This window comes from Elephas maximus, chromosome 20 (assembly GCF_024166365.1).
Source record: "Elephas maximus indicus isolate mEleMax1 chromosome 20, mEleMax1 primary haplotype, whole genome shotgun sequence".
In the NCBI taxonomy this organism is placed as follows: Eukaryota; Metazoa; Chordata; class Mammalia; order Proboscidea; family Elephantidae; genus Elephas; species Elephas maximus.
The window spans coordinates 11,437,936-11,455,555 of record NC_064838.1 but is presented as its reverse complement, the minus strand read 5'-3'; the positions used below and the strand labels follow the sequence as shown (position 1 = coordinate 11,455,555).

Genomic DNA, 17,620 nt, shown 5'->3' with positions numbered 1-17,620 from the left:
TAGTCATGACTATTTTAAAAACTTCCAATCTATTTCCGGCATGTTGCCTTTGTGGAAAAACTTAAATACTTAAAAAACAATATTCAATAGATGTTTAAAAATTCAGAAGAAAAATCAGGAAATCTGGCAAAAGAGTAATATAATACCAGTAGAGGTCACCAGACTGCTAACAGATGTTCAGATTTTACAACCAGTCACAAAGATTGGTTATAACAGCAGGCGTGTTATGTGAAGTGCAAAGCTTAACTCCTCGATTTCAAGTTCAAAATTTCCTTTCATTTGTTCCCTGTATTAACACTTTGGAAAGTGTTCCCATTAAGAAAGACCAATTTATAATCATGAAATTAGGACTTAAAAAAATGGTTCCATTTCAGAAAAGGGCATTGTGATTAATAAATGGTGAATTTCAACGTTAAAAACAAACGTAAGTTTTGAAGTTCTTTTCATGTTATTTGATTCAAATTATCTAGTTTGATATTCACTTGTTCTATGTTTCTCCACACTTTGGAAGAAATAGTTATCAAAATTTAAATAAGGGTAGATCCTTGCTTTTGTGGAAGTTAGGCATTTCCTTGGTGCATTTTCTAGATAGAGGCACATTCTTGAGGGTAACACTGCGAGAATGGAGGCTTCTCTGCAGGCACTGAGCTGGCACTAGTCCGTTCAGTCATCTTTATATTCTTAGTCCTAGAACAGGGCCCTGTATGCTATACCAAAACCAACCAAACTTGTTGCCATTGAGTCGATTCTGACTCATAGCGATTCTACAGGACCCTACGTTACTGCCCATAAAGTTTCCAAGGAGTGGCGGATGGATTCAAACTGCCGACCTTTTGGTTAGCAGCCAAATGCTTAACCATTGGGCTACCAGGGCTCCTGCATGCTACAGGTGCTCTATAAATGTCTATGAAATAGAATAGGTAATAAGTACAGTACTATAGCATACTACCAAAAATTAAGATAGAAATAAACAGAACAGTGCTTTAATGAACACAGTTTACTACTAGGCAGAGAGAAAAGGATCTGAGGTATTTAGGCATATTTTACACATTAAGTATAGATTTTTTTTCCTGATGTTAAAAGATACTGAAGATTCAACAGTAACGCTTACCCCTCCATGTTTCAATCTTATGTTCCTCTAATTCATAAATCTGTACCTGCAAATAAGGAAAATCCATATTTACAGATGTTAACATACACAACATGAGAAAAAAGGAAATTATTCTATCATTTCATAACTATTGCCAAGTCCGATAATTTAACAGATGGGAATTCAGAAAATACTGGTAATATAAATGAGAAACATGTAAAATGCTCTGTATTTCTTTGACAAAGGAACTCTGCAATCCCTCAGATTTGTTCCAAATCTCAACTCCAGCTTTACCACTTCCTTCCCACTTGCTCTTCTTGGGCAAATTATTTACCTTTTCTGGATCTTCTCCTCTACTATACAATTGAATAAAAACACCCTCCAACCCCAAATTCATGTAAAAAGACCAGACTTAATGGTCTGGCTGAGACTAGAAGGACCTGGGGGTCATGGTCCGCAGACCTTCTGTTAGCCCAAGACAGGAACCATTCCCAAAGCCAACTCTTCAGACAGGGATTAGCCTGGACAATGGGATAGAAAATGATACTGGTAAAGAATGAGCTTCTTGGATCAAGTAGACACATGAGACTATGTTGGCATCTCCTGTCTGGAGGGGAGATGAGAAGGCAGAGGGGGTCAGAAGCTGGCTGAATGGACATGAAAAGACAGAGTGGAGGGAAGGAGTGTGCTGTCTCATTAGGAGGAGAACGATTAGGAGTAAACAACAAGGTGTATACAAATTTTTGCATGAGAGACTGACTTGATTTGTAAACTTTCACTTAAAGCACACACACACACACACAAAACACCCTTGAGATGAGCTTCTGAGAAGACTACATGAGACAGTATGGCTGAGAGCAGGTGCTCGGTAAACTTTAGCTCTCTCTGCTATCCCTCCTGGCTCCTGTCCCCCAGCTCAGTTTCTGAACAATTACTACGCTTTCAGCATTATATGAGAATTACAAGGCACTTGAAACAAGAAAACCTGGTCTCTACTTGAAGCTTAAAATCCAGGTGGTTGGCAACCTTGAGATAGTTTTGTATAAAAATGCCACTCAACAGCTGAAGAAAGATATACAGTAAGGCCATACTCTGAAAGACTTAGTGCTCAAGGATTCAGAGAAAGTAAAGACAAACAGAGGTTAGTCAAGGAAACCTTTGGGAAGTAGGATTTCAGAGGATCTCAATGACAGGCGGGATTTAGATAAAACAAGAAGAAAAACTTGAGTCAGGGCATAGAAGAAAGGAAAAAGACTCTGTCGTGTTTACTTAAAAAAAAAAAAGGCCAGTTGCCGTAAAGTCGATCCCAACTCCTGGAGACCCTGTGTGTGTCAGAGCAGAAGTGTGCGCCACAGGGCTTCAATGGCTGTAATCGTTACAGAAGCAGATCGCCAGGCCCTTCTTTTGAGGATTTCTGAGTGGACTCGAACTTCCAGTCTTTCAGTTAGTAGCTGAGTGTGTTAACCACTGCACCACCCAGGGACTCCCAGAAAGTCCTAACAAAGCCTCAGAAAAGCTACTAGAATTAATAAGTGAATTTTGCAGGACAAATGGTCAATATATGAAAATCACTTGACGAATACTTGTAAAATAAAACAGCTTTTGCAATAGTGTTTTTTCTTTTCTTTAATTAGAAAATGACTTCAAAGTGGAGAAAAAGATGTTTCTTTGAGTATGAAAAACTTTGGGATGTAAATTTAGACATACAGGCATACCTCCAAGATATTGCGGGTTCAGTTCCAAACCACCACAATAAAGCAAATATCTCAACAAAGCGTGTCATGCGAATTTTTTCTTTTCCCAGTGTATATAAAAGTTATGTTTACACTACCCTGTAGTCTATTAAATGGGCGACAGCATTATGTCTAAAAAAATAGTGTACATACCTTAATTAAAAAATACTTTGTTGCTAAAAAATACTAACCATTGTCTGAGTCATCAGAGAGTCCTAATCCTTTTGCTGGTGGAGGTTCTTCCCTTGATGTTGATGGCTGCTGACTGATCAGGGTGATGGTGGCTGTAGGCTGGGGTGGCTTGGCAATTTCTTAAAATAAGACAACAGTGCAGTTTGCCATATCCGTTGACTCCTCTCATCAAAGATTTCTTTGTAGTATGCAATGCTGTTTGATGGCATTTTACCCACAGTAGAACTTCTTTCAAAATTGGAGTCAATCCTCTCAAACTCTGCTGCTGCTTCATCAACTAAGTTTATGCAATATTCTAAATTTTTTGTTGTCATTTCAACAATGTTCACAGCATCTTCATCAGGAGTAGATTTCATCTCAAGAAGCCACTTTCTTTGCTCATCCAAATGAAGCAGTTCCTCATCTGTTAAAGTTTTATCATGAGATTAACCACGAGATTGCAGCAGTTCAGTCACATCTTCAGGCTCCACTTCTAGTTCCAGCTGTATTGGTATTTCCACCACAACTGTAGTTTCTTCCTCCACTCAAGTCTTGAGCCCCTCAAAGTCATCCATAAGGGCTGGAATCAACTTCTTCCAAACTCCTTTTAATGTTGATATTTTGACCTTCTCCCATGAATCATGGATATTTTTAATGGCATCTAGAATGGTGAACCTTTCTAGAAGGTTTTCAATTTACTTTGCCCAGGTCCATCAGAGGAATCACTATCTATGGCAGCTATAGCCTCATGAAATCTATTTCTTAAATAGTAAGAATTAAATTCAGAATGACTCCTTGATGCATGGGCTGCAGAAGGGACTTTGTGTCAGCAGGCATGAGAACATTAATCTCCTCGTACATCTCCATCAGAGCTCTTGAGTGACCAGGTGCATTCTCAGTGAACAGTAATATCCTGAATCTTTTTTTCTGAGCAATAGGTCTCAACAGCGGGCTTAAAATATTCAGTATACCATGTCATCCAGGCTTTGTTGTTCCATTTATAGAGCACAGGCAGAGTAGAATTAGCATATTCTTAAGGGTCCTAGGATTTTCAGAATGGTAAATGAGTACTTAAAGTCACCAGTTGCATTAGCCCCTAACTAGAGAGTCAGTCTGTCCTTTGAAGCTTTGAAACCAGGCATTAACATCTCCTCACCCCCTCACTGCCAACTATGAAAGTCCTAGATGGCATCTTCTTCCAATATAAGGCTGTTTAGTCTACACTGAAAATCTGTTGTTTAGTATATCCACCTTCGTCGATTAGCTCAGCTAGACTTCCTGCGTCCCTTGCTGCAGCTGCCACATCAGCACTCGCTGCTTCACCTCGCACTTTTATGTTATGGAGATGGCTTCTTTCCTTAAACCTCATGAATCAACCTCTGCTAGCTTCAAACTTTTCTTCTGCAGCTTCCTCACCTCTCTCAGCCTTCACAGAATTGAAGAGAGTTAGGGTCTTGCTCTGGGTTAGGTTTTGGCTTAAGGGAACTTTGTTGCTGGTTTGATCTTCTATCCAGACCACCAAAACTTTCTCTGTATCAGCGATAAGGGTGTTTGGTTTTTTTTTATAGTTCATGTGTTCACTGGAGTAGCACTTTTTAATTCCTTCAAGAACTTTTTCTTTGCATTCAGAACTTGGCTAACTGTTTGGCACAAGAGGTCTTGCTTTTGGCTTGTCTTGGCTTTTGATATGCCTTCATCAGTAAGCTTATTCATTTTTAGTTTTTGATTTAAAGTGAGAGATGTGCAAATCTTCCTTTCACTTGAACACTTAGAGGCCATTGCAGGGTTATTAACTGGCCTAATTTCAATACCGTCATGTCTCAGGGAATAGGGAGGCCGGAGGAGAGAGAGAGAGATGGGGGAACGCCTGGTCAGTGGGACAGTCAGAACACACACAACACTTATTAAGTTCGTCGTTTTATATGGGTGCTGTTTGTAGCGCCCTAAAACAATCACAAGAGTAACATTAAAGATTACTGATCACAGCTCACCATAACAGATATAATAATGATGAAAAAATCTGAAATATTCCAAGAATAACCAAAATGTGATACAAAGACATGAAGTGAGCACATCCTGTTGGAAAAATGGTGCTGATAGACTTGCTTGATGCAGCGTTGCCACAAACCTTCCCTTTGTAAAAAATGCAATATCTGTGAAGCACAATAAAGTGAATCGCAATAAAATGAGGTATGCCTGTAATTGCTTTTAACAATTTTGATTTAATTAACAAATGCTGAGATTTGCTATATGTAGTTTGATTGCATTTTATCAAAATGTATTCATTTAATAACCACATTTGTGCTGATTTTGCTAGTCCAAAAGCAGAGATAGGACCATTATAAGGAAAATTACGTATTTACTAGCATTGGTAATATTTAACAAATCAGACATGGTTTTGAAGTAAATACAGAATACTTAAATTTTGGTAAAAATTCTTTTTAAGAGTATGTCTTACAAAGAAGCTTATTTTCCCATTTTATGTAGGAATTTAATTATTGGGCGTTACTGACCATTACACATAAAAACAGTATTAAATGGATTGACTTTTACCTTTTAGATACCCAAAATAGTAACAGTTAAAGAAACAAATAAAGTATACAAATCTGCCCCTCCTTCCCCTCCCTCTGAATAAAACAAACATTAAAAGACAGAAGTGGCTTTCAAAGTATGCTCTAATGGAACAACAAGGTTCTCAACTGGACAGGGAATTCTGCCACTAAAATTAGTCAATAACTGGCAGAAAAATGTCAAAAACTTAATTTCTTCAGTTTTAAGTTTCACTTCTTTAAAAGCCCAAAATGCATACAGTTCTTGTTATGTAATTGCTGGGGTAACTGCACTTAACTACAGGCCTATAAAGACAAGCCTGTGGCAGTCTCATCTCAAGAGTGAGGTCATTACTGAAGTCAATCCCTGGAAAGGAGCTTGGTGGGAGGGAGGGTGCATTCAATTCATTCACAGGTCTGAGGCAAGGTCTCAACACTAGAACGTGTCCACAATGCCCTCATGGATCAGTTAAAATTCAAGTGAAATTTACAGAACATCTAGGTAATAAATAAGCATGTAGACTTTCACCAGCCCAAGGATTTCTTTTTATTTTCCCCGAGACTACCTTCTTCAAGCTTCAAACGTGTGAATGATTTGGGGCAAAGCTGTTTTATACTGAAGTTCCCTGCACATTATATATACTTGAAAAATCAACCACCGCCGCCACTCCTGTACCAAAAAGAAAGAAAAAGTCCCACAAGAACCTTAAAATGTCCACACCCCTTTATGGGGACATGGACGCATACAGCTCCAATTACTGAGAAGGACTGTTGGCACTCACCATGGGCGATTTGTAGTATCTATGGAGTATGTTTATGAAATCTGTAATTGTTAGCATTCCTGGAACAAAGAATTATGTTAGAAATAAAACTAAGAAAATTTCAAATGACAAGAAAACCTGGAATATTTACCAGAAGGGCTTTAAAAATATAAACTTGAAAGATATCACACAGTTTAATATGTTACCTAAAACTATGAATTTATTAATATAATAATTATCTAAACTAGATATAAAAATTTAGATGAAATTAAATTTGATAGAAAGTACAATGGAATTGATTACAGTGTTTGGCAAATCTATGAGAGAAAACTTACTGATACAAAATGCCACAACAGATTATTCAAAACACTTTAAAATAAGAACATAAGCTTTAGAAACATAAATGCTCTGTGGGTAACTGGATTGTTCCCTGGACAGCATTCTAAAAACAATGGTTCTGAGAGAAGATTTTAGGAGCCACTGTTTATTGGGTGCATACTACTTGCTAGACTCTGGGACCACAAAGGTGAAAGAGAGGTGAACCTTTTCTGTGAGGAAATTACAACCTTGAAGGAGAGGCAGACATAGGCAGGTAACTTCAATACAACACGATGAGTACTACGAAAAACAATATGCCCTGTCTGCTATGATTTCTAAGATGAAAAATGATGAAGTTTACATAGCTTTAAGTTGCACGACGTTTTTAATTGTGTACAATGTTTTAATTGTACAACAAAGATATGGATCATCTTTATATGATTTTCATTCGCCCTATCCAAACGGCATATGCGAAAGAGGTGAGCAGCGATGTGCCACGAAGGCATACAGCATTCTGGGCTGAAACCTTGACCCTGTGGGCTCTAATTGAAGTGGGACTACAATGGAGATTTTGTTCACCGAGCTCACAGGAACTGGCAGAGGCACATAAGCCAAAAAGTTGCTAAATTAAAAGAAATCCAATAAAAATACCCCCGTGTTTTGACTTTATTGGTAGCTGCATTTTACCCAGTGTATCAAAGCATGAATGTTCCCTAGTTTGGTAACATGTTTACTCATTTGAATCCCAAATCAGCACCTATTAAAACGCCTCGGGCCTTCTGTTTTTCAGGTCTCCTCCCATTTTAGATTTCCCCAGGCCCACCCTGCTCACCTACAAAACTTTGCTTTTTACTCTCCCACAGTGGCGCTGCTCGAACACCGTTGGCTACCAAGGCAAAGAAGGCCTTTTTAACCTGAGGAAAACAGAAAAAGAAAAGACAACATAATTTTAAAGTCAACATCTGAGGAAGAAAAATACCTTCAACTAAACATTTGATCTAAGCTTATCAACTATCTTCAAGCTTTCCAAGTTTGAGAAAATATTAATAATTGAATGTATTAACATTAGCAAAACTCTTTTTCTATAATATACACGGGCATGTGGGGATTGGAGATTATTTTTCAAAACTTGAAACAATGCAATTAACTTCAAAATGATTTTTTCTTATTGTTTGTAAAGATTCTTGCATATACACATTTTATATAATTAAAACTGTATAAAAGAATTAACCTTCAGAGTCTAACTCCTCCTGAATGTGGTTATTCATTCGTTTGAAAACACTGAAGTTTCATCAAATTACTTGAAATGTAAATGTTTTTAATATGTTCAATAAGCAAGCAAACGTTCTCATTTTCCTGAGGCAGAGAAAGAGGAGTTATGAAAGATATAACACACTTGCATTTTTGTATTTTCTAGAGACAAACACTGACCGTGTGCCTAGTACATGTCATGCGCACTGTTCAGAGCACACTCCCACCAGGGCTTTGACCTGCTTCACTGTGGATGGAATCCCTGCTGAATCCCTGCTGAGAATCTGCATCTCTAAAGAGCTCCCCAGCTATGCTAATGATGCTGGTTAGGGATCACTTCTGAGAACCACTAGCAGAGCAGTGGCTCTCATAATCTTTAATACATAAGAATTACTTGGGGATCTTGTTAAAATGTAAATTCTGATTCAGTGTATCTGGGGGTGGAAATGTAGATTATCAGCGGGGGTCGAACTGGACCAAACCAGTTTGAAGCCCTGGCTCACACATGGTACCTCATTTAATACCCATTAACAAATATCCTTTGGGATACCAAACCAGCTAAAGGAGGTATACCCAGTCAAAACCCCAGTGCCCTCGAGTCGATTCCGACTCATAGCGACCCTATAGGACGGAGTAGAACTGCCCCACAGAGTTTCTAAGGAGCGCCTGGCGGATTCCTTGGAAACTCTATGGGGCAGTTCTACTCCGTAACATATGATTATTTACTAATAGCCAAAAGCTCAGTGCTGAAAATGATCTTCTCAATACAGACAGCAAAGAAATACAAGGAAAATTGTCCGATCTTAATCAATAACCAAAGAAATGCAAATTAAAGTGAATTTAAAATATCACGTATAGCTGCTAACTTAGTCAATATGTGAAGTTATAACTCCTAAAACACGTGCTGTTATAAAACCACTGGTGGCAACATTAACGGATAAAAGTATTTTTGAAAGTAAAACTATATCAGAATCACTCAAATATTCACACTGTTTCTCCAACAGCTTTTTATTTCCTGTGGAATTATTTACTCACACTAAGTTTTTACAAGTGGGATTCCTGAATCAAAAATATTCAATATATCATTATTTCTAATACTGAAAACCAGAAAAACATCTATCACCACCAAGACCAACAAAAACATGTTAAATACTGGCATACCGATCAGACAAAATAGCAAACAGCAATTAAAGTAGTATAATTATAAAGACAATATTAAAGTAAAAAAAAATGCTTATGGCAGTGAAAAATGCAGACAATAAATTTATACATTATGATAATTTTATAAAGCATTTGTTAAAATGGAAAAGACCAAAGGGAAGTAAGTAACAAATTAAACTGCTATGTTAAGGAGACAGAACCAAACCAAACCCAGTGCCATTGAGTCGGAACAGAGTAGCGACCCTATAGGACAGAGTAGAACTGCCCCCATAGAGTTTCCAAGGAGCACCTGGCAGATTCGAACTGCCGTCCCTTTGGTTAACAGCTGTAGCATTTAACCACTACACCACCAGGGTTTCCATGTTAAGGAGATAGGACCATTAAAAAAAAAAAAAAAAGTAATCCTTGGAAAATATTTTTATATATATATTTTTTTATATAGGTATGTGTCACTTAATGCTGATGATGTGTTCTGTGAAATACGCCATCCCGTGATTAGGACGCTGTGTGAGCACCTCGGTCTGCGGGGTGCAGGGCTCCCAGATGTCCAGGCCTGGGGGGTGGGGTACGGTGCACAGCCAGGCAGCTCCCGCTGCAGACACCTCAGGTGAGCGCTTGGCTGGGTCCTGCCTATCACGTGGCCCCACAGCCCCATGAAGGTCACAGTGGGAAGACTCTGGCTGTGAGCCTGGGCAGCAGGGGAGCGGTTTTGGCAACCTGGCACCCCTGCCCCGGCTGGACCCCACAATGCCTGCCAACCTTGGGCGCTCTGAGTGGCAGGGGCACCTGTTTCCGAGGGTAGGATGTGACAGGGTGGGCTTGCTGCTGAGTGGGGCTATGAAAATGTGTTAAAAATATAAGTAGTGTGTTTAAACCATCAGGGAGCCAGAGTGTCACCTATAAGCAAAAACAAAGCCAGGGGAAAAGGCATTTGAAATCAAAAAGCTCTCTGGGACAGGGTAGCCTCATGCATACCAATGGTTTCTGTCATTTGTGGCTGGGCAAGATTTATGACTTGGTGCCCCAAAGCTGTAAACAGAGCACAAAGCAGCAAACACTTGCTCCTTACTGCATACTGCAGCAGTGGAACATGAAAGGGGGAGTTGGGCTATGTAGGAGGGAGAGCTGGCCGCAAAAATTTACTCGCCGGCATTTTCTCTTCAAACCAGCCCAGTCAGATGTTGCATTTGAAGAAAGAAGGCGTGGGTCAATAATTGACCTGCACTTCCTCCTCCAAACTGCTGACGCAACTGTCACTACCTATTCTCAATCACTATCTCAAAGCCTCTTGTTAACTTAACGACAGAAAAGCAACGGGTAAGAATTACAGGAGCCTAGAACATCAAATGGTGCAACAGTTAATGCACTCGGCTGCTAACCAAAAGACTGGAGGTGTGGGTCCACCTGGAGGCATCTTGGAAGAAGGGCCTGGTGATCCACTTCCAAAAAGTCAGCCATTAAAAACCCTGCAGAGCACAGTTCTACGCTGAAACACATGGGGTCACCATGAGTTGGAACTGACTTGACAGCAACTGGTTTAGAGCACGAAATCAGGCTCTATGAATAATATTTTTTTATTGTGACGCATTTTACTTTCATTTAGAATTACCGATGTATGTGTCTGGCTCGTCTATACAAGAGTACAAGAACTACTATACGGTAGGTAAGGGAAACTGCATTAATTATTTTATATATTCACCTTAAACCAGACCAGTACTGAGTTCTGAATACAACAGGGATGCTGTATTAATTGAATGAACTAGCAGAGAACTGGAAAAGGAAGTAAATCAGGCCAACGTAGTGACATGGACAGAAACAGTAACTTAATGGCATCCAAGGACAATGTGCCAATTTGAGTGGTTTGCTATGTCTACCTGGATGATATCCCAGAAACCCCTAATTGTGGTCCTATTGTCATAAAAAACATGAAGGAAAAGTCACATATAAATTTTAAAGTACATTAAATACCCAATTAGTTTGTTTTCTAAGGAGGATGGGAGTGAGGGCAGCTTTTAAAACTACAAATTGTTCATTTTTTTCTCCAAAGTAACCAACTTAGCACAGAAAACCAGTATTAAAACCATCCATTAGGATCATTAATGGTGCCCTAAGTGATCACAGCTATCAAAAAGCTGTTCCAGAAAATTTCAAGTCTCGCCATTGTGAAATAGCTAACAACTACTGTATTTTTATGCAAACAACATCTGCCTTCTATGTGCATTTTCCAACTGTGCCCTCCCTCCATGAGGTATTTTTATAAGCACCACTATAAAAAAAAAAAAAAAAATTATTTATTTTGTTGCTGTACAAAAATTAGCATAACATGCTTTTGAAAATACCTTGTGGGGGGAAGGTGTTGTTGGGAAACAAATGTAGGAGGTGCACTTATTTGCGTAAAAATACAGTATACAAGCTGGACAAAATATATAAAACACTATTTGAGGGCACTGGAGTGCAACCAACACAGGCAGGATTCAAGGAGCTACAATTCTTAAAAGAAAACTACAAAGAATGAGCTCCACATTCATTCTGGCATGTTTCTGAAGTCATTTTCTAAATCATTTTCATTAGATGAATTTCAACAGAAAATTGGAATCTAGTAAAAATAATCAAATGGACATTCTAGGGCCAAAAAATATACTATCTAAAATTAAGCACGCACAGGATAGGTTTAACATAAAAGTAGACACAGTAGAAGTCAGGATTAGTGGACATGAAAGACAGAAAATATTCAAACTAAGCACAGAAAGAAAAAAGAATGGAAAAACAATAGAACAGAGAATAAGAGACATGTAAGACATGATGAAAAGGTCTAACACGTATAATTGGAGTTTCGGAAGGAGAGCAAAGAGAGAATGGGAAAGAAGCATTATTTGAAGAAATAATAGCTAAAAATTTTGCAAAATTAATACAAGACATTAATCTTTATATTCAAGAAACTCAACAAACCCCAGGCAGAAAAAATACAAAATGAACCGGGGTGGGGGAGTGAGTTGTGGCGGGGGCGGGGGGGAACACTTTACCTTTTAAAGCAACAAGACGATTGCTGACTTTTTGACAAAGTACAAAGGCCAAAATGTTGAAAGAAAAAAAGCTGCCAGTCTAGACTGTATATCCAGTTGTCATGGATTGAGCTGTGTCCTCCAAAAATATCTGTCAAATTGGCTATGTCATGATTCCCAGTATTGTATGATTTGTCTACCATTTTGCCATCTGATGTGATTTCCCTATGTGTTGTAAATCCTATCACTGTGATCTGATGAGATGGATTAGTGGCAGTTATATTGATGAGATGTGCAAGATTAGATAGTGTCTTAAGCCAATCTCTTTTGAGACATAAAAGAGAGAAGCAAGCAGAGAGACACGGGGATCTCCTACCACCAAGAAAGCGGTGCCGAAAGCACAGCACGTCCTTTGGACCTGAGCTTCCTGTGTGAAGATGCTCCTAGACCAAGGGAAGACTGAGGACAAGGACGTTCTTACAGAGCTGACAGAGAGAGAAAGCCTTCCCCTGGAGCCGGCGCCCTGCATTTGGACTTCTAGCCTACTGGAACGTGAGAGAACAAACTTCTCTTTGTTAAAGGCATCTAATTGTGGTATTTCTGTTATAGCAGCACTAGATATCTAAGACACCAGTGAAAACATTCTTCAAAAAGGAAGACAAAATAAGTAAGGTTTAAAAAAAAAAAATAAAAGCTGAGAAAGCTATCACCAGCCAACCTGCACTACGAGGAGTAGTAACAGGCTCTTTAGGCTGAAGGAGAAAGATTCTAGAGCTGCCAAGAACTGTAGTAAGAGATGAAAAACACCAGAAAAGACAGATACGCAGGTAATTATACATAAACAGTGAAAGGGTTATAATAACATCTTATGCGGCTTACAACATATATGGTAGTAAAGCATACGACAGCAATGGCACATAGGGTGGGAGGGGAACAAACGGAGTTAAACCATTGTAAGGCTCTTGCAATGTTTGGAAGATGGTAAAGGTATTACAAGATAAGGAGTAATTAGGCAAAGATGCCTATTGCAACCTACACAGTAGCAATTAAAAGATTTAAAGAAGAATGCATAACTAAAAAGCTAACAGAGGAGAAAAAATGGAATAAGAATACCAAATGAAAATAGGAAAACAGGAATAAAGGAACAAAACAAACTAGAAAAGTAGCAAACACGAAGCAAAACAATAGATTTAAACCCATCTACAGCAGCAGTAGTTACATTAAATGAAAATCCACTAAACACTCTAATTAAATGCTAGTCTAGACGTTTATTATATGATTCAATCACAATTGCCATTAACATATAAATTAAACCAATGTTGTATACAACCCTTGAAGGGCTGGGATCCAATCAAGGAGATGCTTTTTCTAATATGGCCTATGAGATGAATGGAGTTAAACTAAGGATGAGATTTTGTGTGAGAGCCAAACAGGGAGGTTGTCCTTCAGTGGACACATTTTTAGAAGTTTTGGAAAAGAATACCATATCAGGGGGTCACTCAGCTTCAAGACACAGATGGCTGAGCAGCATGGACTTCTACTAACAAGAGGACCTGGCTAGAATGTGTAGTAATTAAAAGAACCCAAGAAAAAAAGATAACACAGGTATTTAATTTGCTAATATTTTCCTATTTGATTTTAATATTTAATCTTTCTGCTTTGTACAAATTATCACATTTTTATCCAGCAGAATTTAATAAATATTTTTACATTACAGAGTCTCCTCAAATCTTAAGCTTAGAAACATAAACACCACCAACATGAGCGGAGTTTAACACTCCAATAAAATGAAGACTGTTCTGTCAGAAATGAAAACAAAACAAAAAAACCCTGCTTTCCCACAATAACTTCTCTGATTAATCTGCCCCCTAAAAGCTCTTAAACAGCACCCTAAATGCTGCAAGGCCACTAAATGAGTCTCAGGATTTCTTACAGGAAAGAAAAAGGAAATGACTGCATAGCATTGATCCTTTTTCAGTCGAGTGTCCCCAATGTGACAAATATATACTATGGATACGCCTATAATATGGCGTTAGAGACTGACAACCTATGCTGAACTAAGCTAACCTGAGAGGAAACATATTGCTAATGTTAAGTAGGTCAATGGCAAGATACAAAGTGAGAACAAAGAACAACGAAGCAGCAGTTCTCTGGCAAAGAGAACATTAAGAATTAAATGAGAAAGGTGATATCGCTTTGGCAAGAGAAGAGAAAACAATGAAGGGGAACACGCTGAGTGAGGTCAAACACCATCTTCTTTTTCTATTTTAGTTACTAGACCTGCTTCAACTTTTACTTTTCCACATAAAATCTGTTATTTCTACAAAACCATTCCACCACTTCATTTCTCAAAATGAAATAACATACAAACATCCCACTTTGTTTTTTCTGGTGTCATCAAGTATAATGCAAAGCTGTACTAACAAGGAGCAACCTCCTTAGCCGCTTACTAGGTATGGGACGTTGGCTACGTTTTTTAACCTTTCTTTGAAACTCAGTATTCTTAGTTATAAAGTGGGATTAATAAAGAATGTTCTCCTTGCAGGTTTACTGCGTAGATTAAATGAGCCTGTATATGAAGATATCCCATAGTCCCAGGGCTTGAAAGCCAGAGAATAAAGGCTTTGATCTTCCATACCATAACCTGACAGAGAATGATCTACTATTTTAATTTTACCCACACAAACTGTTGACAGGCCATGCATCATAGAAGAAGGCATAATTCCATCCTTCAAAAACCTAATATAATATTCTAAAATGGACAAGAAATGCCTACGTGTACCACAGAGAAAAAGGTTTCAGAATGCCCCTAACTCAGTAATTTTGCCTATTGCTTCTTGCGGTATTATTCACAATAATGAAGGCTTCCAAAATTTAGCTTTCTTAAAAACATGTAGCTGTTTGAGGGATAATTCAAAACTAGGAAAATTCATCATTAGGGAAAGTGTTAGTTAGGTTGTTCCAATGAACCAAAAACATGATAAAAAAAAAGGACTGACACAGTTCTAATTTGAAGAAAAAAATTGCTGGGGGTCTTGAGAACCTTTGAAATTCCTTTCATTTCAACTGATACATGCAACTTGCTCAAACTGTTATCAATTATAAAAAACATATTTTTAATAGGCTTTTCAAACAGCCAAATGTAAATGAGTAGGTAAAGAAAGATGGCAGATAAAAATTTAACATAGAAATGATTTGCAAAAATAGTAAGCAGGCCTTAGTTGCTCTAAGAGATTCTAGCAATCCAATGCCAAGTTGGACATTCATGTTCCAAAAAATGAGAATCTGGTTCCCATACAGTTCTAGTGATTTTCAGTAAACAGACTGATTGTGGGCTTTTACAATTAATGCTGATGAAAAGTTAAAGCTCTTTAAAAATATCCCATTGGGTTTCTTACTAAATTTTTACATCAAAGTTTGTCCAATGGATATAACAATACCTGATGGTACTTTGCCTTTGCTGGCTTTCCACTGCATAAAGAAAGGTCCAAATTCTTAAGAATTATACTCAAGACCCTCCATAATCTAGCCTTACCTCTAGCTACTCCTTATTCCTTGAAGTTATCTTCCATTTTCTCCTCTCTGTCAATGTTCCTCTACCTCAAATGAACTTACCTTCAACTCTACTTACTGAAATTCATCTTTAACTTCAAACTCCACAACAAAACCTACCCATATCACTCCAACCAAAATCAAAATTTCCTTTCCCTTTACCCCCAAAGTACCTAATTTATCCCCCTTTTGTTACTTCTGGTTCCCTGTGACTCCTTAAGTTTAAAAATGGCAGAATAAGACACTTCTGACAATGTCTCCTCTTAAAAATGTGTTCCCAAACTATGAGGAATATAAACTAGAAATATAATGAACTAGGAATCACCTATAAACCCAAACAATAATAATACAAAAAGCAGAGAGTGGTTAATGGCTTAACAAAGAGGAAGGTCGAACTTACTAGCCTTGTGCTAGGGAGGGGTTGGGCACAGGCTCAAGTACTGAGAAAAGCAAACTCATAACTCATAACATGGTAAGACTAAAATCTGAGGCTCTGAATACTCTTGACAGTGGTAGTTTATCCCGATCAGAGATGTAGAATTGGCAGGTGTACTCTGCTAAGTAGGGAGATCTGGTCTGTCTCTCACTAGCTCTCTGGCCCATTCCCGGCTGCCTGTCCCACCACGCTTGCCTCATGGAAGGAGCACGCGTATGCTGCAGAGCTGATGAGGGGGATGCCCCACTAGGGCCACTGCCCACTTGGCCCAGGCACCCTGCGAGTGACATTCAGGCCTGCTTGCTACAGCTCCTCCTGCAGTGAGAGCCTCCCAGAGGTGCAGGCTGGGGAGGCCAAAGCTGGAAGATGGGGAAGCCAGGCAGGGAAGAAGGGCGGGATGGGGGGCTAGGAGGCAGCTGGCTGGACAGCGAGTATGTGCCCTGGTGGGAAGGTGGTGGCCAGGTTTGGCTCTTGTGAACTGGGTGGTGACTACGCAAGACTGGCGGCAGCTGCGGAGCCAAAGTTTTTATGTTGTCCCTCAGTGCAGTGGTAACTGTGGTGCACGTTCCAGACACAACCGGTGTCTGTTCTGCGTGCCTCTTCGCTGTACACGATATGGTGTTCACCCAACATGCGAATCACATAGCGTCCTATTTCACAGAACGTACTGTGGATGTTGAGTGGCGCATACCTGTATCTTACCAGAAGGGGTGGAAAAAAAAAAATCTTGCAAAACAAAAATATAAGGAGACATTATGAGGACGGAACAAATCCCCACTTTTTACTTCTCTGTTCAGTTCTGACACCAGCTGCACACACTGCACTTCTTTCTCTGAGCCTATCCACCCAGAGCTAGATCAGAGCTTATAAGTTAAAAAGACATGGTACTTCAGACTGCCAAATAGGCAGATGCCAGACACAAGTTTGGGAGTGTACACAACACCCTCACTACTTACCTGCTGGCTACAAATTTGGGCTTTCCCTCTACCCCTTCAGAACGCTAGCCATAAGCTCAGGAGTTCCCCTTAGACTCTCTCATTTCTGACCTGCTGGCTCCCATTTCTCCTCTGGGTTCAATAACTTGCTGGAATGACTCACAGAACTCACAGAAAGTGCTATACTTATGATTACAGCTTTATTATAGCAAAAAAGGATACAAACAGACACATAGGGTAAGATCTGAGAGGGTTCCTGGCATGGAACTTCCATGTCCCAAAGGGATACAACCCCTTCATGTGCCTCGATGTCCTTCCCCAACCAGGAAGCCCATGAAGCTTCCATGTCCAGAGCCTTTCTTAACTTCATTATGTAAGCATGGCTGCTTACACCTCCCCTGAGGACAGCTAATATCAGGCCATGTAGTGAACTTTCTGGTCAGGCCAGCACCCACCCATTAGTATAGCCCCCCAGGTGTGGTCTAGAGGTCTAGATAGTAAAGGCATCTAAATTACTCAGGAAATTCCAAAGGTTTAGAGTCACCTTTCAGTAATTAAGGGCAAAGGTCAATTTACCTGTGGTACCTAATTCTTTACCCCATAGAGAGAAAAAGAGAAAGGACAAGAATATTAAAGGATCAACTCAGGGGGTCCAAGATTT

At 39.2% G+C, this 17,620-nt stretch overlaps 1 protein-coding gene across 10 annotated transcripts in view; it reads right to left on the bottom strand.

Annotated features, from left to right (window-relative positions):
• PRKAG2 (protein kinase AMP-activated non-catalytic subunit gamma 2) overlaps positions 1-17,620 on the bottom strand; it is a 421,421-nt gene that overhangs the window by 14,885 nt on the left and 388,916 nt on the right. For all 10 annotated transcript variants that reach the window (XM_049861967.1, XM_049861966.1, XM_049861962.1 and 7 more), the window contains 3 exons: positions 7,455-7,536; positions 6,326-6,384; positions 1,112-1,157 (listed from right to left, as the gene is read on the bottom strand). In XM_049861967.1, the coding sequence (XP_049717924.1) occupies positions 1,112-1,157; positions 6,326-6,384; positions 7,455-7,536 (187 nt within the window). The remainder of the gene's footprint in view (positions 1-1,111; positions 1,158-6,325; positions 6,385-7,454; positions 7,537-17,620) is intronic.